A 25,668-nucleotide genomic window follows, 5' to 3' on the forward strand; every position below is an offset into this window, starting at 1 on the left:
AGTCTAAAAGACAAAAAAACCCGCCAAACAGTAAAAGCACTTCTTTGGTGTGAAAGCTGCCACAAATGTTTGCCAGGCTACTCGTGGCACAAAACCCAAACAGATCTGGAAGTAGTGGTGCAACAGACTGGCAAACCAGCATCTGAGATGCAAGCAACGGGGTAAAAGCACTTGGATGTAACAGATGAGAGTTTACAAGAGTTTATTTGTAACTGACTGATGATCCCCACGTTAGTGAAATGCTGTGTAATGTCTCCTGCTCTCTGTGGAGCTCTCACAACGTAGAGATGTCAGTGACACGATGTATTCTCCCTTTCCATAGCAGTAGGTTTGGATGTTCATTACTACAGGGAGCAGCTTTCCAGCCACGACAGCTGAGCCCTTGACTTCAGTCCAGCCTTGTGGTGTTTGTAGACTCCTGCTTCTGGGCTGGGACCAGGAGTTTGGTTTTCTCCTCTCCTCAGATAGGTGTCTTGCATCTCATATCAGATAATGCTACCAAGGTATTTCACAACAGGTTTTGAGATACAGATGATTTACTTATTTACATTTATTCTAAAGAGACAATAACAACAACCCTGTAATCCTTCTTTGAGAAGACACATAGTCTTCAGCTTGACAATATCCCAAAGCATCTTGACAGCTACCCAAAACAATGCTTAGACATCATGTTGATATCTCAGTTAAAAAGATCTAAGACCTCCCATCAACAACCTAAGGATGCTTTTGCAACACTGTAAATTCTCGATTGCCTCATAAGACAACTCTCCATCACAACATGCTTATGGGCTTTTTTTGCAGTCAGTGGGTGTGAGCCAGTGGTGAACGAGCTGTGGTGCAGCCGTCCTGGAATTCTTGGAGCTGGACCAGCAGTGAGTTTGACCCAACATGAGCGAGAAGTGTGTTGCTCAGCTGATAAGGAAACTGAGAACGTGCATCAGCAAATACCGTTTGTTTATCCTGTAATAACGGTTTTTGAGTAGTACAAGCAAAAACGAGGCCAGGTCTGCACTAGATAGATAAGAGCTCTGACCAAAAGGACGACCAAAGGTCGCACCAGCGCCTCCTGGAAACTTCAAAAGAGAAGCTGTTGGTGGGAATGGATGACTAAGGGATTCTGGAGTCTTTTATCTTTGTACTACCTCTTCAAATCCAGCTCAACACTTCAGCCATTTATTGCTGCCACCGTCTGATGAATGCATGCTGGGGTCAGCCTTGTTCCCACCGCACAGGTGTTTGTGGCCAAAAACCCCACCACTGCAGCTGCAGCTACAAACTGGCTGCCTCATTAACAATCTCAGCTAATAACCTAAAGAAAGAGTCTGTGGAGCTGAAAAGTGAGCTGCTATCTGGTTCATACAGATGGGTGGTGGTGGTTAGGTCAGGAAAGATTCAATAGCAGCAGAGTTTTCTCTAGGAGTGCTCCATTATTCTCCATGTTCCTTGGGTAAAGAAAGACCTTCTGAGCTCCTACACAAAACAGCCAGGGTCTCAACACTTCCCAGGAGATCATGAAATATTTCTCCAGCCCTTGCTTCCAGTGGGGTCTTTCACATGTACCTCAGACCATGAATCACATCATTGCATCACGAATCAGCCACAGTGAAAACACTGTAAACCCATGAAATTATAAGGACTCCTGAGGCTTTATTACTGCCTTTTTTCTGACCAAGTTTGAGATTAGCAATCTGGGACTCCTGTGATCTTTGTCAGCACTATTCTCTGTGAGTATTACTGCAGCCTGCACAGCTGTACCTGTGTAAAACCCGAGAGCAGGTATTAGCATTGCTGGGTTCTGATAAAGGCACCAACTGATGATCCACTGCACTGAGTTTCTCTTCTGCACTATCAGATGAATTTGTTAGCTCTTGGAAGCAAGAATCATGCCTCTCTACGCTATCCACTTTTTGTTAAAGTAAGTAAGCTTTCTTTTTGACACTTTCACAGGTCAATGTGTGCATTTGGAAGCAGTATTTTACATCTGGTTTATGTGAAAGAGGATAATATGAAAGGGGAACAAACTCTGAGCTAAGCAACCCTGGGAAAGAGGAAAACTTGGTTATGCCAGTTCGTGCCAACACAGAACCTTTAACCTGAAGAAAAAAAGCCCAGCCTATCAAATTTACTCTTTAAGTGGGATTCCAAAATCTGCAAACACACATTAATGTTTTAGATGCATTTCAGAGATAAAAAACTGAGACAAAAAGATTCTCTAAGAAAAAGAGACAAGCCTGAAGTCCCAGAGCACCTTGACTCAGAGCTGTGCAGCACAAAATAGGGGAGGACCAGAGGTGTCTGTTTGACACCCTTAGGCAACTGACGCAGACAACAGCATTCATGCAGAGCCATCTGATGATTCCACGTGGGCTGGCCAGAGTTGTGTTGCTACAGTGCTCCTTCCCTAGCTCAGCTCTGCATCAGGACATGCAGGGGTCAGAGGCACAAGGACATGAGGCTCAAATTCAGCTTGCAACCTTCTGTGCTGCCTGGATTTCTGCTGCCTTGTAGGGCCCAGGAGGATGAAAGCTGGGAGTAGGTCTCAGCAAAGGGTTTCTTTGAGTTTTTCACTGTAACCACTAGATAAAGTCCATTGGTTGAAAGCCTGGTAATTCCTGTGACTTCATTCGACCTTGGAGCTGTCAAGGCTAATTTAGCATCACGTGAGAGAGATTCAGAACGGGTGTCACTGTTGGCTGTGTCTATGTGGTTGTAATGAGGAAAGGATATGTTTTCAAACTGATACCTCATTCTGTCAGAAGGCAGCCTGAAGCCATACTCTGACAGATATCCCATTTGGTATGAAAATGTCCAGCAAGCTCCTGGGTAATATTTAGTTTATTCACGTCCACATCTCACTGAAGTTCTGGCTCTGGTCCCTTTAGCTACCTCCCTGTCATCTTTCAAATCTCATCAGAGATTCCGGCCTGTGAAGCCTGAAAAAGTGATTTGGTTATCAGTTCATATGCAAATCCCTCACCTTTCAAAGGACTGCTGAACCATCTCATCTCTACATGATTCACTGGAGCCACTGCATGATCATGCAGCTCTCATTTTTAATTTTCTCACTTTACTCTTTCCTTACTCTTTATTACAACCACTCATGGTGTTCTGGCTAATTTTAGATGATCAGATTTCCAAGCAAAGGTCATTGCTTAGCTGCTCCTATGAAGCCCTGGCCTCAGTGCATCGTTGCTACAGTAAAGAACAAACCCGATAAAAACAGCATAAGAGCAACATACATTTTCTGGACCTCAGTTTCTTTCTTACTACTGACTCCCCAAGCTGTCTACTTAAAGTCTCAGTTTTGCCCACTTGTTGTTTTCTGTTTCGAGCACTAAGAACTGATCTTGGGAAATGCAGAGCATCCCCTGCCCAAAAGCCTTTGTGCCTTAGGTGAACTTCAAGCGACACCCGGCACCCGATGGTTGTTATTCCAAGTGAGCTGTTTCATCATTAGCTTTTCAACAAGTAAAAATAAATGAAGAATACTAAAAGCCTCATCATCTTTCAAAGATTAAACATGGGATGCACGAAGCAATATGAGAAATGTTCAGCCTGAGGGATAGCTCTGATATATTTAGCCATTTAGGCTCTATGAGCGGTGGTAATGGAAGGAAAACTAGGCTCCATTATTAAAGTGGAAAAGAACCTTTGTGTCTAGACTGAGCTGGAAAAATGCCATGGCAACTTACCTGTGCCCACAGTTTGTGCAGCTGCCACTTATCTGAGGGCGAATGCCAAGCCTGTTGTGGGTAAAACATTTAAATGCCACCACTTTAAGTGGTTTTACATTTGCTTTTGTTTTTTTTCTGGGGGGGCTGCAAACTTTTTTGTTCAGCCCCATGAACAGATATTTCTCTACAGCTCTTTGTGACTGTCAAGATAGCCATGAGGAAGGTAAAGGGGCAGCTTCTTGATACACACTTGAGGAGCCTCCAGCCCAAACAGTGATCCTAATGAATTTTTACAACTAACCCCTACAAGGCTTCCCCATCTTCAGCACTGCCTGAGCCTGGAAAGACTGGCCATTTACTGTCAGGAAAGAAGCAAAGCCCTGGAAACCTTGAGAGCTGTGGATGTGCTGCTGCCCTCATCCACCCACTGTGGTGTTGGCAGTGGTGGAAATTTAAATACAGATCCACTTTCCATCCATTTAAAGCTAAATCATTTCTTTTGGAAGGGCAGTAGGTAAGAATGAGTATGTATGTATGAGAATGAGATGACCAGCAATACTTTACAAAGCTGTAGCAACTTCATTCCTTGCAAGCACGTGCCCACCTCAAACATATGTACCCACCAGTTACTGCCTCTGTGATTTTCTGCCAAACACACAGTCCCATGGCAAATTACCTTTCCTAATTTCTCATCTTTCCATGCACTGCTGCAGATTGTCAGAAATGGTTCAGCTGTTTCTCTGTAGCTGGGCACAGGCTTTCTGTGATGCTTCCCCTAACTCCTGTGGGGTCATGAAGATCTGGAGGCGTATATGTCTATATGTAATGCTACATATGACATGCAAATACTTTTCAGTCTGTCTGCTCTTGGTTTTCTGATTTCTTTCAGTCTGTATGATGTTTGATACTGCTCTGACAAGGAAATGTTATTTAATGCTGTGGGCTGTTATTGGGAAGGCAGAGGAAAAGTCAGGCCATGACTAGGCAGTGTACCAATAACAGAGGGATTTAAACACTCAAAGAGGAGCAAAGAGCAAAGAAGAAAGAAAGGTGAAGAGGGAATTGGAGAAAGAAAGAAATAGACTGTAGTTTGTGCAATTTTATGAAATATCTCCTGTGGTGGTTTGAGACATGAAAAGCTCCCCAAAATACACACACATGGCATCCAGGGCAAACACCTCCTGGCAATTTACATGGAATTACACCAAATCACAGAGGAAGAGAGTCAGTCATTGAAACAACATGAAAGAGTTCAAACAGGTTTTTGAAATGAAAGCAGAAAGTGTCACAGAGGAAAAGAAGCCCCCTCAAGACACCGTTAGAAAATGAAACAGTGTATTTTCATCATTTGCCAAAAAGAAAGCAGGTAACAATTGACAATGGACAACGAGTGCAAGCCTCAGAACTAGGCAAGTGCTAGAAGCAAAAATATCCAGGTTTTGGATCTATCTTTTGGCAAAATCTGGGCCCCTTCCAACGCTACCATTCTATGACTCTACGATGCAGTTTCTCTTAGCTCTGCATTGTTAGATTTTCACAGACCACAAAGCCAAGAATGAACACAAATGCATTTTAGTAACATTTGAAAGATGCTTTTAACTGCTGTAGTTTCTTCTCTACAGGGAACTTCACAATTATAGAAATCAAGAAGCATAAAAATCTCCCCAACAGCCAGCAAAAACGCAGCCATACAACCACCAGCTTTTCCTTTTCGGTTCTTGATTGAGTGACGCTGCTAGGACAATGAAACGTTTCAATAACACACCACTGGCACCTGAAAAAGAAGAGAGGAAAAAAGGATTGCCAGTGTAAAATCACTCAGTAGAAACAATTCCTTCTTTCAAATAAGAGCACTTAACTCACTAAAAGCGAGGGACAAAACAATAGCAGTTTCTATGCTTTTCAGCAGCTGCCACGTATCATCTGAGGCTTTTTCACATATAAAATGTGATCTGTTTCTGTTTCCCGTGGAGCTGAATTTACCATTTGCAAAAGGCTTGGGGATTTGCATTTCTGCACAACTGTAGCATTATAAATTCATTATTTTTGCCCCTATTTGTCACGGTTTAACCCCAGCACCACACAGCTGCTTACTCACTCCTCCTGAGTAGGATAAAGGACGTTTTTGCTGAGCAAACCGATTTTGCTTGTTGAGCTTGAAACACTTCCCCTACAACATCTTGGGTTTGACACACTTTCACTCCACTCCAGATTTCTGCAGATTATTTGATAGCCAGAAGCTGGTGGGTCTGTGGTCTGTGGCTCAGGAAGGGACACGTGGCCACGGGTTCGGGTTCCAGCAGTGACAACTCTTGGTGATGCAGCCATGCCTAAGACACTGGGCTTCACACAGACCTGGGAGCTTGGCAGCATGAGGGTTGCAAAAATGTCTGGATTCCTCCTTGAAGGTCTTAGAGGAAATCAGTTCTAGGGACAACGTTCTGGAAAACAGGGTTTTCTGAAATGAATCTAAATGGAATGAAACACACTGCCTCTGAAAACATTCTTCTTTTCAATAAAATGTGGAAGAAACTTGAAAAACCTCTGGTATTTGCACATATCCTTAAAATGCAACTTCTTTTTGGGTTTGATTACATTATTGTCAGTACATTTCTGTTCCAATCTAGGTGTGCCACGACCTTTTTAACGTCAGTTCTAGCAGATTCTGATTATCCATTGGAATCAGCCTATAGGGGTCGATTACATATGAAGGTTTGTATTTGCCTCATTGGCACTATTCTAACATCAATTCTTGTCCTTTTGGTAAACAGAAAACTGGAAAGCAATAGCAAGAAATCTAATGGTGGAAGTAATCAGTACCCTCATGTTTCAGGGATGCCCATAGTCTGATGCTACCAGTATGTACCCACACAGACCCCAGCCGAACACAAACTGGGGGGTTTTGTTTGCTTCAGGAATGCATATTAACGTTTGATCTCTTAATATAAAAGCAAAGCACAGCTTCGTGTTCATCTATTCAGTCTCAGACTGTCTGGAACGCTGACAAAGTGGGCTCCAGCCAGTTGCTAAAACCACAGGGTCGAGGTGCCACCTGGGATGCTTTAGGCTGACAGGACACAGGAATTTCTCTACTGAAAGGGTTGTTGGGCCTTGGAACGGGCTGCCCAGGGAGTCTTAAGAGATAGGTGGATGTTGCTGTAGTGCTTGATAGGGCTGGGACACAAAGGCTGGACTCGATGATCTTAAAGGTCTCCACCAGCTGAAACGATTCAATGATCCCACGACAGCCGCCCGGGGCTCACCGATAGCCACGGGCCAGCAAGGTGAGCTCTTTAGCCTGAGCCGCCCATGGCGTGGGGCAGCTCTCTCCGCGTGGGGCACCCACCTCGCGGCCTCTGCCTGCGACAGGCGCCCCCATGGGGCACGTTTAACGGCTGAGGTGGCAACAGGGGCCGGAGCGGCGCTTCGGTGCGGGCCGCGGGCTGCCGCACCGCTGGGCCCTGAGCGCTCCGGGCAGCCCGCGGCCAGCAGGAGGCGCAGCGGGCCGCCCCCCCGCAGCTCCCCGCCTCGTCCCCGCCCCGGCGGCTGACAAGGGGCGGGCGCGTCCCTGCGAGCGGGCGGCGGAGCCGCGGGACGTCTCGCAAGATGGCGGCGCCCCTGGATATGGAGCCGTCAGCCCTCAGCCTGGAGCTGCTGCCGACCGACCCGCTGCTGCTCATCCTCAGTTTCCTCGACTACCGGGATCTGATGAGGTACGGGGCCGAGGTTCGGGGCTGCAACAGATCCGGCTGGCTGGCGGGCGGCGGGAGGGGAGGGCCGAGCCTGGCCTCGGCAGGGGGTGGGGGAGGCGCGGGAGGCAGCGCCGGCCGCGGGGCGGGGCGGGGGAGCGGGTTTGCCCCCCGGCGTGCCGGGGCCGGTTTGAGGGGCACGGCGGGAGGGTCCGGCCCGCGCCTGCCGGGTGAGCCGGGGCCGGTTCGAGGGGCACGGCGGGAGGGTCCGGCCCGCGCCTGCCGGGTGAGCCGGGGCCGGCCGCGGGGGTCCGTGGGGTGAAGCGCTGCGGCGGAGGCTGCCCGCCGCTCCGGGAGCTGCCGGCGCATCGGGGCCACGCAGCTTCGCGGTGCCGGCAAACGGGGTCGGGGAGGCGGGCGGGGGGAGCTGTCCCGGGCAGGGCAGGTGAAGCGCTCGCCGCTGTGCGGGAAAAGGGTTTGACTCGTTCTGGAGGAGCTGCTGTGGAGGACGTACCCTAAAGCACCGTCCCTTTGCAGAAACGGTGGCCTTCTTCGAGGGAGGGGGCGTGTTTCCTTATTTTTCCAGCCAAATAGAAGATTCCTTGTTTTTCTCTCCCCCGTTACATATTGGTTTTGTTCGTAGCTACGCTCCAATTCAGAGATGAAGCTGTAACTGAATTTGTGAAGTCAGTAATTCTGTGCCAACTGTTGTGCGTTTAATTGTGGTTAAACAAAGGGTGGTCTTGTTGCCATTCAGTTGGGTGGGCTGTTGTTGGAGGAAAACCAAACGAAAATAAAGGCAGGAAGACATGAACAAAAGTTGTAAGCCCCTCTTTGGACACTTTACTGAAGAGTTACAAGTCATACAGTGAAGATGAGGGTGTTCTTAGCTAAAGCCTTACCAATGAAGTACAAGCAGTGATTGCAATCACAGTATTTAATCAGAGGGAAGAATATGTTTGAATAAAACAGAATAGTTTTTATCTGGGGCTTTTCCCTTCTCCATAAATATTAGTCAAAAAGGCTAAAGACCAGAGAGATTTCTGTTACAATAACAACAAAGCAGAGATAAAGTGTAAGCAAAAACTGTTACAAGTCCAGCATGGAGCATTTTACTAGTAGTTGCTAATGCTGTAGTAAAGGCACTACTTATTTTTGTTGTGTATTTAACAAATTTTGCTGTGTAAGGGCGATGAAATATTGTGGAGGCTTCTTATAAATAAAGTCAGTAATGGCAATTGGGTGTAACTGGCTGTTTGTGGTACTCAGAGCGTTAATTGAGGGACTCTCTAGCTTGTTTACATGTGTTTTAGTGACCTGTATGTACTCTGATTGAGGCAAACATAGTTTCCTTAGTACTCCACAGGTTAGTTTAGCCTGGTGGTGGCCCTTAAATAATGGAAAAGCTTGGCAGGTTCACTAAATATTCATGTAATTAGTGAGAATGGCTTTAATTGCACCTTTGATCATGTTGGAAGCTGCGTGTCCCTTTGATGCTATGGTGATGTCTTTCCTACCAGAAATGTCAGGCTTGATTGATAAACACCAGTGTAACGGATTTTCGCAAGGGCTTTCACTTTGGGATATTTCTGTTCCACTCCCCCTCAGAAACAGTGAACTTCACAGAGTGAAGCTCTTAGATGGCCAGATATCAAGGCTTGAGGTGAATGGGTTCATGACTTTGTGTTGTTGCGAAGGGGAAAGTTAACAGCACTGCATACAGGAGAATCACTTTCTTTGTTGAGGTTGGTTTTGAGATACTAATGCAATTCTAGCTTAAATAGCTTATAATGGATGTTGGAGAGGGGAAAAAAAGATACTGGATTGAACAGGTGAGTAAGAATAGTTCAGTAGTCTCAGTGCAAGATGTTATTACCAGCCCTGGAGTTGGATTTTACTTATCAAAGACGAGATTGAGAGGACGTCTTTATTTCAGTATGTAGCTACCTTGGTCTGTCTTACCAATATTTGAACTGCACCAAAAAAAAACCCAATCCAAAAAGCAGTAGTTGGAAGTTTGGTAACCTCATTTGGGGTATTTAGATGTTAATCACAACCATTAAAAAGCACAGATAAACTGTTAGAGCAGTCTACCAGAGGAAGTGATGTTGCCTCATCTAAGTTGGTGGTATCTTTGGGGGAGTTTCTTTAAAACATAACTGGTAATTCAGCTCAAACAGAGAGGAAGAAAAGGTCTATTGTCTGGTGTTTGGATTAGACTGAATGAGGCAATCATTTCTTTTAAACCCCACAAGTCTTTAAATAACCCAGTCATTCCCTGTATTGCTGTTCTGCCGGTTGCTGATGCTTTGCTGTGCATTTATGTTCATAGAAATACACTGAAATGTCTTGCTGTCAATACCAGTTTGCACAATCCAGAGAGGCTTTACAACTGTAAAAAAAATACATGGGAGCAGACTCTAATTGATGGCAATTCCCCTGCTCCTTTTAAAGAGCAAGTTGGCAGGCATCAGGAGCATAGGTTAGCTTTTGTCATCTCCTTGCATCAAGCCAGGATGAACTTGAATAATATCTCAGGACAGTTTTAGACCTGTTTACCTACAGGTGTTTTGAGTACTGCACTTGCAATAGTGCAAGGTGTGATTCTTTTGGCTTCCTGATGTGGCAATATTACCTGTAATGCAATTGGCAAGAGCTTATATATGGTGCTCATTACAGTGAGCTTTCAGAACTTACTTCCAGGTCTGTTGTCCGTTGTCTTTTTCCCGTCTTTGTTTACAGCCATGAAGTTTGTTATTTAAACAACTTCAAGTGGAAAGTAACTTTGTAGTACATTGTATCTTTTCTGTAGCTTACTTTCTGAGCTTCCTGTAACATTGAAACAAAACGACAGTGGTATGGAAAACTGACAATCCAGACAAGAAAGCAAATTAAATCATAAGTCAGGAGTGCTACTGGAATGTTTACTGCTGGTGGCGTGAAGTCAGGCCAGAGTCCATCAGTTTACCGTGAGCACAGTTCTACAGGATGACCTGCTTTACCAAATTACTTAATTGCTGACAGTTCTCAACGTGTGTAGAGAACTAGTTCATGGCTTACACAGCTGTAATGAGGACTTCTAACCATTGTAAGCACAACTGAAAAAAAAACAGACAGACAACTAACTTCCAAGCCCTGCATTTATTTCATTAGACTGCAGTATGTTGGTCAATATTTACTCCTGTTTATTTTGCTGCTCTTGCAATCAAATGTAATGATTTTCTATTGATAGTTGCTGCTATTTAAGTCGAAGATTAAATCAGCTATCAAGCCACGATCCGTTGTGGAAAAGACACTGCAAGAAATACTGGCTTATTTCAGAGTGAGTTGTGGCTGTTTTAAACCTTCTTTCTATGCAAATAAGGCTTATGTTATAGTGCTCTCTGTTTATGTCCATGGTACTTCCAGTAACTCTTAAGACTGAATTGATATTCACCAGCTTCAAACTAAAGAAAGGTTAGAGGTATCAAAAATGTTCATTTTGTGAAAGAGCTTAATGAATGTACAAGTGTTAAATAGTTTTATGGATGGCTAGAGAAGAGGGGCCCTGTTAATGCCTAGGCTGAAGGAGGAGCTGCAGCTTAGCAGGTACTCTGTGGGGGGTTGGGGGAAATGAGTAATGAAGGCTGTAGGTAATTTCAACAAATAGCCTTTGGAGGGTGAATATACACCGAAGCCTCAGCCACCTGCTGACACGTAATTCACTTAGTATCCTGTTGTGGCTTTTTTTTTCTCTTCTACCTCTTTGGTTTGACATTAGTTTATCCAACCTCCCAGGTTAAATTTCATCTACTTTTTCTCCCCGTAGACTCTTCTTCAAGAAGTAAAGGTCATCTCTCCTTTTTAACCCTCAAGTTGTTACAGTTTTTCATTTAGGTGTGTGAAGCTGCACTAAATCTTTTAGATTCAGCATGCTGATTGGAGTCTGAGGAGTCAGGATATATCTGAACACAGACGCAAGGGCTGCTACGATTTGGAGGCAAACATGCTTTGTCAGATGTTAGTCAGCACTTTTTTTTGGCAGCCTGGCTTGCCGTAGCCTGCTGCTGTGAAGAGAACTGACGGTGCAGTAATTCCTAACAAACTGACTTTCCAGATCAATGCACAGAGTTTCTCATTTAATTCTCTGGTTTACTCCTTAATCCTTCTTACTGAAGGAGGTTTGTACTGATGCAGTAGATGGAAAATTTAAGTTATTGGGTTTTTTTTAAGGCTTTGTCTGTGTATGTGTGAAATACAATGTGAATTAGCTATCCACCAGTTCTAATAGACAGCAATGTTAAAAGGAATGCTGGTTCTAAATTTTCCCCTTCCTACCAAGTACCTCAAATGTCTCCTAATACTACTCCAATTTGCTGATGAATAGAAGCTGGAATTAAATGAGTCTGTGTAGCTTGACATGGCTCTGAGTGCTCCTAGTTTAATATTGTGCATACTCTTTCTGCCAAAGAACAAATATTAACTTCATGGATTGAGAAGTCAAGACTTCTTAGGCTCACATTTGAACTTAATTTCTTCATGTCCACTTAGAGAGGAAAAAAGTCAACGAAATCAGAGCTGGAAAGCCATCTTCATCAGTACCTACTCTGACCTGGGAAGGTACATCCGATACTATGCCACGTTGAAAAAAGCCTGGGATGACCTAGAGAAATACTTAGGCCAGCGGTGTCCTCGGATGATTGGCTCTTTGAAAGGTAGGGGTGTAAGACCTGCTTTCTCTAGTAGGGTGGCTGATATTGCCTGTTGCCAAGTTTCATGCTGAACTCATCCTAGTTGTGTGCCTCAATTAGCTGAGTCCTGAAAGTCAGGTAGAAGTTCTTTCTCTTCCCCTCTAGTAAATAAGTGGGTTACGTACTTAGTCTTTGCCTAGTCACTAGTGATCCATAGGTTCTCTTGCTTTCTTCCCTTGTTACTGGTTGGACTGGAAACTGAAGGAAGCAACCCTTAAAACAACGAAAGAGTAAAATTGATATTGCCTACAGGTTTTAACTGGGACCTGCTCAGCTAATGGCAATATTGTAAGAAAAAGTTCACTTCACTTTACAAATACTTTCTGCTTAAGTCAGGCCAGTGGAGATGTCACTGGATGGAGAGTGGTGCCGTAGCAATGGCACTAGAGTCACCAAATACTGTCTTCAGTCCATGTTCATTTGATCAAGACACTTGAAAATGCTACACTTTGAATTTGAAATATTTGATTTTTAGTGATTCTGGTTCAATAGCATGAATTTAATCAATGGAGCATTCTTGAGATCGTGCTGGTAGACAACTGTGTCCTGAAGCTGAGCTGCATCAATCTTGCTTTTGCATATCTGTAAGTTTGCTGTCTCTGAATTATAAGTGACTCTGAAATACATATTGACTCAAATGTTTGTCAGGAACAGCATACTGGGTGCTTGGGAGCAGAGTATTAAATCTGAGAGCTTCCTAGGAGCACCAGTTCTTGATTCCCTCTCCAAAACTGCCACTTCATACTGTGTTTCTTTCTTTCTGTACACAGAGAGCGTGCGGGAGGAAGATCTCGATGCTGTGGAGGCACAAATAGGATGCAAACTCCCCGATGACTATCGATGCTCATTTCGTATCCATAATGGACAGAAGTTAGTTGTTCCTGGGTAAGGAGTGAAAACCACATGCAGAGTTATTAATTTATTTTGCCTCTTGGATAGTTTATTTATTAAAAAGAGAAAATACCTGCATGAAGCATTGATATGTATTGCAACTGAGTGACTGCTTGAAGTGATGCTTCTAGAATTGGCTGTCTTCTAGTCTCACAAGTAACTGAAAACATAGTGTAGGTTTTAATTGCTCAGATTACTCTTACACTTCAGACCTTGTTCATAGCAAGAACCCCTTGCTTGGGTTTTTTTGACAGCTAAAACTTCCAACTGTTAGACTCTTCCAACTGTTAGGCTCAGTACTGTGTCCAGTTCTGGGCTCCTCAGCTCAAGGGGGACAGGGAAGTGCTGGAGAGAGGCCAGTGCAGGGCCACCAAGATGATCAGGGGAATGGAACATCTTTCATGTGAGGAAAGGCTGCGGGAACTGGGGCTGTTTAGTCTGGAGAAGAGGAGACTGAGGGGAGATCTTATTAACATTTATAAATATCTAAAGGGTGGGTGTCAGGAGGTTGGGACATGCCTTTTTTCTATTGTAGATAGCAACAGGACAAGGGGTGATGGGATGAAGCTGCAACACAAACAGTTCCACTTAAACATAAGAAAAAACTATTTCCCTGTTCAGGTGAGGGAGCCCTGGCACAGGCTGCCCAGAGGGGTTGTGGAGTCTGCTTCCTTGGAGGTCTTCAAGCCCTGCCTGGACATGTTCCTATGTAACCTGATCTAGGTGACCCTGCTTCTGCTGGGGGGGTTGGACTAGATGATCTCTAAAGGCACCTTCCAACCTGAGGCCATTCTATGATTCTTAATCGTACCACTGCAAGTTGCTCCCCTGAAGCTGTGCTTTGTGTTATGTTGGTAAATTAACCTCTTGCCCTCGTCAGCCTTCATTTTTTAATAATGTGTTCTTGAAAATAACTTGTGAACCAGGTAGTTGTCTTAAGTAGAATCAAAATGTCAGTTCTGCAAATGAAGCTTCCTCAGTAGCAGATTTTTCAGTATTACGCTGTTTCAGCAGTTAAACTCCTTTTCAATTAAGGTTAGAAGTGGAAATGACCAAACATAGTTTCCCATCTCCTAACTGTAGAGAAAGTTAGCAGGTCAGTGCTTGATCAAGTGGTAAAAGATGGAAAGCTATGGCAAATCATTGCAGTGTCTGGGGTGGAGGGCAATGTATTCGGTTTGTTCTACTAGTGAAGTGCTGCTTTCTCCAATTCTAGTGTTGGATGTGCAGAGGGGATATTGGAAACATTTTATGCAACAGCAAGGATGATTTCTAGTTCTATTTATTTTCCAGGAGAGACACTTTTTAGAGAGGAGATAGGTGCCCTAGTTCTGTAGAGTTGAAATGGAGCTTTGCAGCTTGTGTGCTTCCTGGTCTTCCTACTACTTCTTCACACAAAGCCTCTGCTGTGATGGGGTGTGTGTGTGGAAGGGCTGCAGGAGCAGACATATGCCTTTGGGCGTACCTGTCAGCTTGGGTAACTGCCGGTGGGCTGGGGGCCATGACTGTGCCCTCAAAGCAAAGGTCTGAGCCTTACACTCAGATTGACAAACAGTGTTGCTGGAGCACTGTCTGGGGAGCTAGTTAGGTCTGGCATGTGGGACCCTGGAGCAAGAAAGGGTGCCATTCTGTGAGTGAAAGGTGTGATCTTACTGTTGGAGACAGGCTTGTATTCTTGTGGGAGATGAAGACTGGAAAGATCAGGTGGAGGTAGTGGAAGTCTATGCAGCAAGTTGTTGGCATGTTAGGTCAGAACTGAAGGGGATTCATGGCTAGTTGTCATGGTCAGATGCTTCATGTTCCTATGTTTGGATGTTAGCAGCACTTTTAAAGTGTTGAACACAACAATTCCAGGCAAGACTATGTAAGGAAAGGGAGCAATGGAACCTGTTGCCCAAGATGGGAGCAGCTTATATCATGCTGACATGTGGCAGCTTGTGCCTGAGATACTGCTTTCATAACACCAGTAAAAGCTTAGATGCAAATTCTTGCGGAGGCTGAGAACATCAGTGAAAGGCAAATCAGAAGGGAGTACGGGTGGGGAGGTGTACGTTACAGCTTCGAGTACTCCTCTTATTGCTGAGTGCACTGCTGTAGCGTGTGCCCTTGCAGTTCATTAATTTGATCATGTTGCTCTTTCTTATCATTCTTCCACTGTTTGCCTCTTCATTAGGTTGAGCGTGGGTTGCTTGTTTGTTTTCCTTTTCACCCTAGCTCTCATCTAGCCCAAGAGTCATATCAGCATTAGCTTCCTATGTCCACCTCCGTTCCTCATCTGTTACATTTCAGATTTGCACTACTTTTCCCCCCCCACATCTTCTTTTCTTATGTATAGAGAAGCTCCTTTTTACTGTCTCCAACACCACTTCCTTACTGTCAAAAACAAAGACATGAAAAAATCCCATCCTTGCAGATGCTTACAAAAAAATAGAGGCAAAAATTAGCAAGACAGTTGATGGTTTTGCTGTATCATGCTGATGAATGTTCTCTCCTTATAATGTTTATTTGTGTCTCTATGCCTTAGTTTTGATACTGAGATTATAATTTCTCTGCCTTAGTGGTTACTTTGCTTGGTTACTTCTCAACCATTTCTGAAAGCACAGAGCCCCTTGCTCTCTGGTTTTGATCAATGATTGTTACTGGAGCAACTTGGTGTTCCAATTAAAAACTCAAGGATGCTTTGGTAGTATTGAAAGGAACTTGCTCAAAACTTGAGATCTGAAGCACTGGTTGTCATTACATTGTCTTACTATAGGAAGCTGTGTCAGCTGTGAGCAGCTGCCTTGAATTAGTTGCAGACATGATGGGAGTCTCCAGCATGGTTTAAACTGATGCCCTGGGAAGCACAGAACACGTGAGGAAGTGTTTGTGTGAGACATCAAGCTGCCCTTTGTGAGGGCTGATGTTTTGAACTAGTTGAGCACCTGGATTATAGGCTTGGATTTTATCTAATGTACATTGATTCACAGAATGAGTGCTTAGAAAAGATTTAAAGCTCTCTTTGCCTTGTGTGTGGTACCTTCTGTTTAACCTTTCCTTTTCCCCTTGCCTGTGAAGTTTGATGGGAAGCATGGCACTGTCGAACCACTACCGCTCTGAAGACTTGCTGGACATCGACACAGCAGCTGGAGGTTTTCAGCAGAGGCTAGGTCTGAAGCAATGCCTTCCTCTTACTTTTTGCATTCATACTGGCCTGAGTCAATACATGGCCCTGGAGAGTGTGGAGGGACGAAATAAATACGAGATCTTCTATCAATGTCCAGTAAGGAAGATATGTTTATACTTGTGACTGTACTTTGCATGTTATCAGACACCTGAAATATTTTACCTAGCAGAAGGTGAATGGTGTTAGTTTGTTACTCGCCCCTCAGTTGCCATCTGGTTCTCATCAAAGCCCTGAAGTGGAATGGTTAGTAAGTGAGAGGATTTTCCCTCAATGGCTACAGCAGTTTCTGTGGGTTTGTGATGGTACACAACATTCATCCTTACTGAAAGGTATTCTTTTCACTTGGTCAAACTATGGTAGATATATACTTCTTGTCCTTCTTTCTGGAAGGAGGAAAAGCTTCTCCATTTTTGGAGGTCAGCATCTGTATATGAATGTGAGGAAAGCATTCCCAGTGTTACAGTTCAGGTGTTGAATTTTAACCTTGAAAGTCTAACACTCTCCTAATGCACTGATAAACTTCTTTCCCTTTTAGGACCAAATGGCTCGCAATCCATCTGCTATTGATATGTTCATCACAGGTAATGCTTTAGATAAAATACTCTGCAAAACATTTTAACTGCACTGTTCAGAAAATGCATGTCAGTATGACTTGAACAAAGCAAAGGTTCCAAATTTTCTGTGCTACTTGTTTTAAAGTAATTTAGAGTCTTACATCAGCAGTAAGTTGAATTGAGAGGCAAGCTTTCTGTATTAAAGCTCGTCCTTCTGTGTGTCTTCTCTGCAAATCATTCAGTGTTCTAACCTTTCTTAATGAACAAACCCTTTAAGTTAGCCATTGGGAGGGTGATGTGAACACTTATTCAACGTAACACTCAAGTGGACAGAAAGATTTTGATAGTTTTTAACCCCAGTAGTTGCTGCAGCCACATTAGAAGCTGAAAACATTTTGCATCCCTTAATGAAATCTGATTAACTACAAACATACCTGTAGAAGAGAACCTTTCTGGATTTTGTATTTACCTGATTGCCTCGTTCAAAGGCCAAAGGAGGGAAGGGGAGACTTGTTTGGTTCTGTGGTAATCTGTTGTGATCATCTGTCTGACATGGACATTGACTGGAATAGTGTTTTGGTTGGTTATTTTTGTTAGTCCACTGGAACCTGGTGATTGTGACAATGTCTAAATGAATTCCTTTTGCTCAGTGAGAAAGGAGATGTGTAATAAATGGTACCAAAGTCAGTATCAATGTTTATTCTGGCACACATATTGAAATTACAGTGATAAACCACATTAGGCAATGCTATACCATTGCTGGTTTGCATTTATGGGAGTCAAGCTGATTTTTAGGAAACGTTCCTCTGTACTGGTTGATTGTATGAACTGATTTCAGTGTGATGGGAGTCAACCATACAATCTGTTTTACAAAGAAGTGTCATGGGAAAGATATAGCAAGCAAGCTCAAGAGTTTGGTTACTCTGACAAATTGGTGTTGCTGCTTTTATGGAATTGGGTCTGTGATGAGGTGATCTGACATCTTTAAATGTGTCCCCCTTGGCTGAAAGGGTTAATCTTGGCTTATTGCAGGCTGGAAAGGAAGTTTCATATACAGCGTTTCTCTTGTCATTTGGAAGGTGGCAGGGCAAATTGGGCTGCTTTCTCTGTTTGGAGTTACTTTATACAAGGTTTGCATTTTGTGGATTAGTGGTAGAAAGGAGGATAATAACCTTGGAGACCCTTAGACTTCCAAAAGATCAAAGGACACTACACATAGCTGTTGCACAAAGGAAGAAGTGGTAAGTACACTTAATCTAAGAGGAATGGTAGTACTTGATAACACATCAGTGAAGGTGAGGATAATGATTTCTTAATAAGTATAAATCCAGTTTTGTGTCAGTAATATTAAATAGTTGAAGAACTCTCTACTTTTGCACTCTATATTCCAATACTTTGAGGAGTCATGGCTGAGAAATTACTTTATGGAGAGCTGGTTGTGCCTTGTATGAAACTCTCTTCTCTGACAGTTAAATGTGACAGCTTGTCTGTCTCCTTAACAATCAAGCTGTTGCTAAATAATGGTTGTAGGTGTATGCAAAGCTGTTCTCAGACAATGGGTGAGTGGGTGAAAAGCTCAGGTTCTTCAGAGTGACATACAGCCTTAGTCTTCTGAGTTTGCAGCAAGAGTGGGGGGGCATGTCCCTGCTTTTAAAGAGATGGAAAATCTGCAATTTGCTAGCTTGCTTCTTTGAAACTCTATTCACAGGGAAACCTGGATATCAAAACAAAGTCAGTAGCTCCTCCCCAGCAGGCTGCCAGGCCTCTTGTAGGTGCAACAGCTGGAGATCACTATTCAAGTAGTGCAGGCCACTATGCCTTTCTTCTCTCCCAGTTAGAACAAAACAGTCATGAACAGGAAACCAGATGACGAGATATCAGCATTTGAAGGGCGTGATTATGATGTGAAATGCTTAGCTAAGAGATTCTTGGTTTGCTGTGTTATTTCTGCACCCTTTACTCTTACTTTTGAGTGGTTTCTCCAAATGATCTTTGTTGGTAGAATGGACTGGAAGCTAAGTAAGTAAGTTTATAATAAAAACACTCAAAGCTTTAAACTGTTAAGTTGAAGTATTTATCATAATGTGCTTAGTGGTACATTTGCCTGTCCTCATAAATACTTTCCTTCTTTGGCACCTAGGTACATCTTACTTGGAATGGTTTACATCCTATGTAAACAAAGTTGTGACTGGTGGTTATCCTATCATCAGAGACCAGATTTTCAGGTATTGTCACTGGGATTTATAACCTCCCTGCAAGGTTTTGATGCTTTTAGAAATGCTGAACCTCTTTCCAAGTAGTTACAGGTATCTGATACAAAAGCTGATGATGGAGAGAGGAGGAAGCTCTTGAAACTTATTAGAGATAAAGCTGTAAAACAGCATGCTTAAAGAAACTGGGTTTTTTTTCCCCTCAGAGGTTGGAACTTTGCATTAAGAGGACCAGAATTTTGCATTATAAGTGACCTGAAGTTTAGCTAACAGCATAATAGATTTATTCTACTTGCCATGAGTGTGCTGCTGCTTCAGGCCTGTTCTGAGCTATTAAAAAAGCAATTGTTTCAGCAAACTGGTCTCTAAAATATCACTGGTGATTATGTAAGTAACCAGGACTTGTTCTGGTGTTTGAATCTTTGTGCACTTTTAATTTCTTCTAAATGTAAGCCAGAACCTGAATTCCGTCAAGCTGGGATGACTACAGAAGCAAGCGGCTCATCTGTAAATTAATTTGCTGTAGGAGTTCCTAGTTTTGAGGTTTTAAATAGTATCATGACATACCCCTCTTAAAAAGTGTATTTTCACTGACTTCAGGTCAAAATTAGCCACCTAGCATTAGATGAGCACTAAGAGAAGTACAAAGAGGTCTGCAGCTGGATGAGTTTAGCTGGTGGGGAGGTATAAGCCCTGAAGATACTGCACACATACATCCTTAATGAAACCACCCAAGGAAGAGTTAAGAACTGCTTTCAACCTAGCACCACAATGCTGTTGTTAGCAATTAACTAATCACTTGCCATGTTTAGCTTTCTGTTATTGTATGTACAGAGCCATTTGCAGAGTTCATGCTTTCCTTTCTTGTAGGTATGTGCATGACAAAGAATGTGTTGCTACCACAGGAGATATTACTGTTTCTGTGTCCACATCTTTTCTACCTGAACTCAGCTCTGTGCATCCACCACATTATTTCTTCACTTACAGAATCAGGTAAGAAAGCAACTGAGTGAAGTGTGTAACACAGGAAAGACCTATGTAAGGGTCAAAGGATCAGTTATCAGATCCAATCGAGGTACAGCATTCGTGTTCTCAAATGGATGGATGTGCACAGCATGCTGTGCTTGCTAGTGAAAAACATACTGAACCATTACCTACTCAGGTACACAAAGTACCAGTCAAGTTGGTAACTGGTGAAGTACAGCCATGGGTGGAGGGAAAGATGTTACAAGTAACTTGTGTGATTTAGAAAGAGGTGAATAAAACCAGCTGGTGAAGCAGAGTCATTGGAGATGGATCCTGACAACTGATTTAGGACACCTCTGTAAAAGTATGGGGTTTGGGGTTTTTTTGCCCAGTCTACTTAGAGAGAGAGATCTCAAAGATGCTAAAGCATTTCTTAAAATGTCTGAAAGCAGTGACATAGCCACGAATTATGCTGCTTGCCTTCTAGAATTGAGATGTCCAAAGATGCTCTTCCTGAGAAGGCTTGTCAGCTGGACAGTCGGTACTGGAGGATAACGAATGCCAAAGGTGATGTGGAAGAAGTTCAAGGTCCTGGAGTAGTTGGTAAGTAAAAAAATGGCTTTTCTAAACTCAGTAGAGAAGAGTGGTTTTTGCCTTTAATGTACAAGTTAGGAAAATGACATTATTAGCTGTTCCTTCTGGTGACAGAGGGTAGGAATTGTATAGTTGGTATTGAATTGTTTTGTTGCTTGAAAGAAGGGGTTGCGTGTACATCTGTTTTGTCTTGAAAGGGGTTTTTTGTGATGAATGTCTGAACATCCTGATAGCTAAATGCTCCTCAGAGAGTTTTTTAACATCAGAAACATTTGTGTCCACTGGAATGTCAAATGATCTGCCTGAATGTGTTGTCAAGCTGCTAAATTGGAGTTCCACTTCAGTCCTTACTGTTGTGATCTAATATTTTACCAACAGGAGAGTTTCCAATTATCAGTCCAGGGAGAGTCTATGAATACACCAGCTGTACTACCTTTTCCACAACATCTGGATATATGGAGGGATATTACACCTTCCATTGCCTCTACTACAAGGACAAATTCTTCAATGTCACAATTCCCAGATTTCATATGGTGTGTCCAACATTCAAGGTGTCTACAGCACGAATCGTAAGTGGACATGCACTGCTGCTTATCCTAGGGTGGGTTTTTTCCCCTCTGACCTTCTGTTTTCCAGGAACACTGGGATTCAGTTTACTAGGACAACATAACTTCAGTGTAAACCTCCTCATCATGCCATCCTTTGGGTTTGATTCTTAGGTAGTAATGACCCTTTGGTTTTAATACTTTGTCTTTTACTAAAATTAGGGTAAAACCAACAAGAAAATTGCTACAGCTGAGATACTGAATTGTGACTTGACATAGCTGTACATCTTCTATGTCCTTCATTATTTACTAAGTTCAAGGTCAAGTAGTTTGGCAAAATGATCTCTGTTGCATAGGGAACTTTGTAACTGTAAGGAGCTGGTTTTAAGACCCGATCGTGTCTGCTTCAGCTAGTTGTGATGCAGTAATGCAGACCAGATCTTCCCAGTTAGTGCCTTCTTAAGCTGGAATAAAAGAGTTTAATTAAAATATGGATGTGTTCTCTTATCAGGAAACAAATCATAATGAGTATGCAGTGGATGAAGACGAAGATTCTACAGACACTGATGAATACGAAGATCGACGGAGGGTGTTGGACATTCCTGCCCCTTCTGGACGCTGCCCACGTCACACCTGATGACATTTCTCTTCTTTCCCAAACCAAAATGAACTGTTTTCAGAAGCTGAACTCTTTGGGGCTAGTGCATAAGAACATTTCTGACTATTGTAAATGAACTTTTCTGTTGCACATCAGGGCAACTAGCATGAATGTCGGTGCCAGTTGTAACATTCATCAGAGCGTAACTTCGGGTTGTGTTGTTTATTTTCTCTTGGTTTGGAAGCGGGGAAGGGGCTTGGGGAGGGCTGGAGGAGGGAGGGAGGGAGAAGAAGAGAAAGGTGTTTGGGCTTTGTCTACTTTTTCCCAAAGTGCAAAGCAGCTTGGTAGTCTGAGGTAATCACATCTTCCATTTTTAAACTATTGCCTATTTATGATCATGTTGCAAATACAGTGTGGGGGTTTGTTTTTATACAAGCATTTAGAATTAGCAATAGGCAAGATGGCAAAAAAAGCTGTGTGCTATTGTCCTTTCTCCTGAGTTTCTACTCTTGACAACCCCTGCTAAGAACAGAACTTGCAGTTTCATCTGTGTATCTCATTTGGGTGAGATCAGGTGCTCTTAGGATCTTTTTTTTTTCTTTTTAATGGAACATGGAAGTACCAGAAAAATCTGGTCATCAGAGTCATAAATTAGGAATTAAACTGGCCTTATTTTTTAGACAATCTGTCTTTCAGCTTAATCTCATGCTGAGTGACTGAGTGGATGGTGCCTTTTGGAATGTGGTGCATCACCCAGCACTCGGTACCTGAGCCCTTTCTCAATCACTACAGAGGACGAATTTGTAAATACATTTTGAGGTGGGGTGGCTGTTGCTTTTTTTCTTTATCTGATATTTGCTGTTCAGACTTTGTCAGCTCTGACAGATTTGTTGGGAAGGTCACATTTCCCTGAATCCTCTATAGCTTTTTGTAACTAGGCCTGAACAAAAAGCAGCAAAGGCAAATAAAAACCCCAAAGGGAGCCTGACAGAACACCAGATGAGTAGAAACTTTAAAGTATCTGTTTGCTCCATCACTTTTCTTTTGTGTCCATTGTCATTAATAAACAACTTAACTGCCTCCTTTTGCTCTGAAGTGCCACATGGGACTCTTCCTGCCAGGACTTGAGCAATAACTGTGTGACTGGCCTCGCTGTAGTCAGTTCCTCTTTTTGCCATCCAGAATTAGTAGCTCCTGTGAGGGAAAAAAACCCAGTGTGTTGTGGTTCCAAGTGAATGTTTCCATTATGGACTGGTGACTGCTCATGCAGAAAGCCTCTTTTAACACAAGTCATACATAGTATTCACTTCTCTGTGTGCTCATCTTTCTCTAGGGCCCTGCAGCATTTGGATCTCCCACAGAGGTACGAAGTAGAAAAACAAATCTTGGGTCCAACCTAACTAGAAAACATCCAGAGAAGCAAAAAACTTTTTATTGGCCCTCCCAGAAGCTTGAGCAGTGGTTGTGAATTGCTGGAGTGGTTTCAAAGAGTTTCCAGTTGAGGATTCCACAGTATTAACTGCAAGTGGAAAATGGAATGTTTGCTGTGTAATGCTCTTTCTTCACAGAAATGTCATTGTCTGTTGAAAGGATTGGTTGAAAAGGGATTTAATGGAACAAGACCTTATCCCAGTCTGTTGTGTGTTTTCTTTTTTAAGGACAGATAACTCTCATGGTCAGAGGCTGCTTTGGTATGTTTCCAGGATCTGTGTGTCCTAGTTAAGTGCTATCAGCTGAAGATCTTAAGGCTCCACAGAAACACTCCCAACTCTGATTTTACTCTTCTCAGGGAGTGGCTGTCCCTTGGGTTTTTTAAGAGGAACCATAATTATTGCTTACTGCAGGAGAAGCCAAAGACATGGGTCAATGCTGTTCCATCAACTGCTGAGCTCTGTGAGGGGGGAGTTGAACAACTGGTTGTCACACAACTCCTGGGAGCTGCCTAGGTATGGGTGAGAAGGTAACCAGGTGGAGGGAATAAGATGGTGCTGCTCTTGTACCAGACATGTAGATTAGTAACAGGAAAAAGGTTATTCCATTGCATCAAGCAACTGCTTTGGGATGTGGCCCAGTGCCTGAAGTTACCAGAGCTGCTGCAAGCATAACTATTATGTATTATCAAGTGGGGTTCATGCCAGTGGTTCTCCTCACCCACCCAAAGCTCAGGCTTGGGCCAGATTAGTATGAAAACTGAAGAGCCTGGAACTGGAAAAAAAAGCCCCAAGGACTGGGTGATGTTTGCCAGCACTCCTGGGCTGCAGGAATCTTCACTGAAAGAGGGAGGGAATTGACTGACGCTTGGTTAAACTTCTCCTGCCGAGAAGTTCTCAATGATCCTTGTTGAGCATCTGTGGATTAAGGTTCAAAACCTGTCACATCCAGTGCAATCTGTAACCAATCTGTTCCTTTTTTTTTTTGTCCATCAAGAAGGCTGAGACCAAGAGCCTCCTTGTAATTGTGCTGGAGGACTCCTTCAGCATTTCATGTGGGCTTTTGCAGACTGAACAGTTGAGTGGAGAGAACCTTTGGCCACTGTTTCCTTGTGACTGCATCATGCCACAGACAAAAACCCCAAAGCTGCTGGGCAAGTTATCCCAGTGCTGGATTCTTATTATTTTCTCCTGTCACTGTTTGAAGTAACTTCTCATCATCTATGTGCAGAGTGTAAGGTGGAGAATTCAGGCAGAGATGGAAATACCATTTATTTGTGAAGATACAGACAAAAGCATCTTCCATGGAAGGACAATTCCAAGATCCTCAGAGATTTCAGGAAAGGAAAGCAGGTAAATCTTCAGCCATAGCTCAAGTTAAGGTCATTGTTCCCAGTTCCTCGCTGCAAACTTGTCCTGTTAAGTTAATAAATGAAGGATCTTTTTTAACATCAAGTCTTACCAGAGTGGATTCTCATTTACTAAGTTGCATACAGCAGCACAAAAACACCCCTTTGCTTTTACTCATGGCTTAAACACAAGTAAAACCTTAAAAGGGGTGTTGAAGAGAAGCTGAGGATCAGTGAGCTCAGCCTCTGAAGGGCTGGAACGCACAAACACAACCTGATAGGAGTTGTGAGCGGTTTAGGCTTCACTTCAGGTTTAGCAAAGGAGTGGTAACAAAAATAACTCCACAATACCTTTTTTTTTAAACTAGGACTGGTAGTTCCAGCTGTTTCATGTTGTACTGAAGTCAGCACTCAATTGGGTTTTGAAATAGCATTCATCTAAATCTCTTTAATATAACAAAAACCACTTTGGGTGTTCTCAACCATGTTTCTGGTGCTGCCCTTTAATGGCTGTTCTTGGCTGTGACTTTAGGTCTTCATTCAGCTACCTCTGGAGGAACCAAGCAGCTTCCCTTCCTCCTTCTGTGTGTTCTAAAATTCTTCACAATTCTCTGCAGTCCCATCTCAGTTCTGAGGGAGGCTCTTGTCAGTCAGAGATTGGGGCTGCCTGGAAGTGATGAAGGGCAGGGAGACACGGGACTTGGACCAAGCTAGTCTAGAATAATGTGTTCCTGCCCATGGCAGGGGCATGGAATGAGATCTTTAAGGTCTCTTCCAACCCGCCATCACTTTACTATTCTACAATCGTAGTACTTAATCTCATTAAACCACAAGTGGGGAGGACAGGCTTAAGGAAAAAAGGATGGGAGGGTGATGAGTGGTTGCAGTCCAACGAATCCCATTTTCTTCTTCCATTGTTCTGCCTACTCCTGAATCTAGAGGCCCCCAGTCACCGGTGTCAGTTTGCATAAGGGAAGCGTGGTGGGCACAAAGTGCAGCTTTAGCTGCTGCTACGGGAATTAAGCATAGGAACATCTCCACTTCGTGAAGGGTGGGAGGAATCTCCTTCACTCCACCAGCCAAGCCCCACGAACAGATCCGTAGAGCTGGTGCCACGCAGCGTTTGGCACGTACACCCGTCGCGTGTCTGCGGAGCGAAGATGCGCTCGCAGAAGATGCGCTCGCAGAAGATGCGCTCGCAGAAGATGCGCTCGCAGAAGATGCGCTCGCAGAAGATGCGCTCGCAGAAGATGCGCTCGCAGAAGATGCGCT

General features: G+C 43.5%; 1 protein-coding gene across 1 annotated transcript; it reads left to right on the forward strand.

Moving 5' to 3' along the window:
- Positions 1-7,222: 7,222 nt before the first annotated feature.
- FBXO3 (F-box protein 3) lies at positions 7,223-23,244 on the forward strand. Its single transcript, XM_062000692.1, has 11 exons — positions 7,223-7,387; positions 10,596-10,685; positions 11,894-12,057; positions 12,864-12,978; positions 16,042-16,246; positions 16,686-16,731; positions 18,845-18,929; positions 19,785-19,907; positions 20,368-20,483; positions 20,853-21,043; positions 21,531-23,244. The coding sequence occupies exons 1-11, from the start codon at positions 7,281-7,283 to the stop codon at positions 21,654-21,656; spliced, it is 1,368 nt and encodes a 455-aa protein (XP_061856676.1). The 5' UTR covers positions 7,223-7,280; the 3' UTR covers positions 21,657-23,244.
- The last annotated feature ends 2,424 nt before the right edge of the window (positions 23,245-25,668 follow it).

The sequence above is a fragment of the Colius striatus genome, chromosome 7, assembly GCF_028858725.1.
Source record: "Colius striatus isolate bColStr4 chromosome 7, bColStr4.1.hap1, whole genome shotgun sequence".
Taxonomy (NCBI): Eukaryota; Metazoa; Chordata; class Aves; order Coliiformes; family Coliidae; genus Colius; species Colius striatus.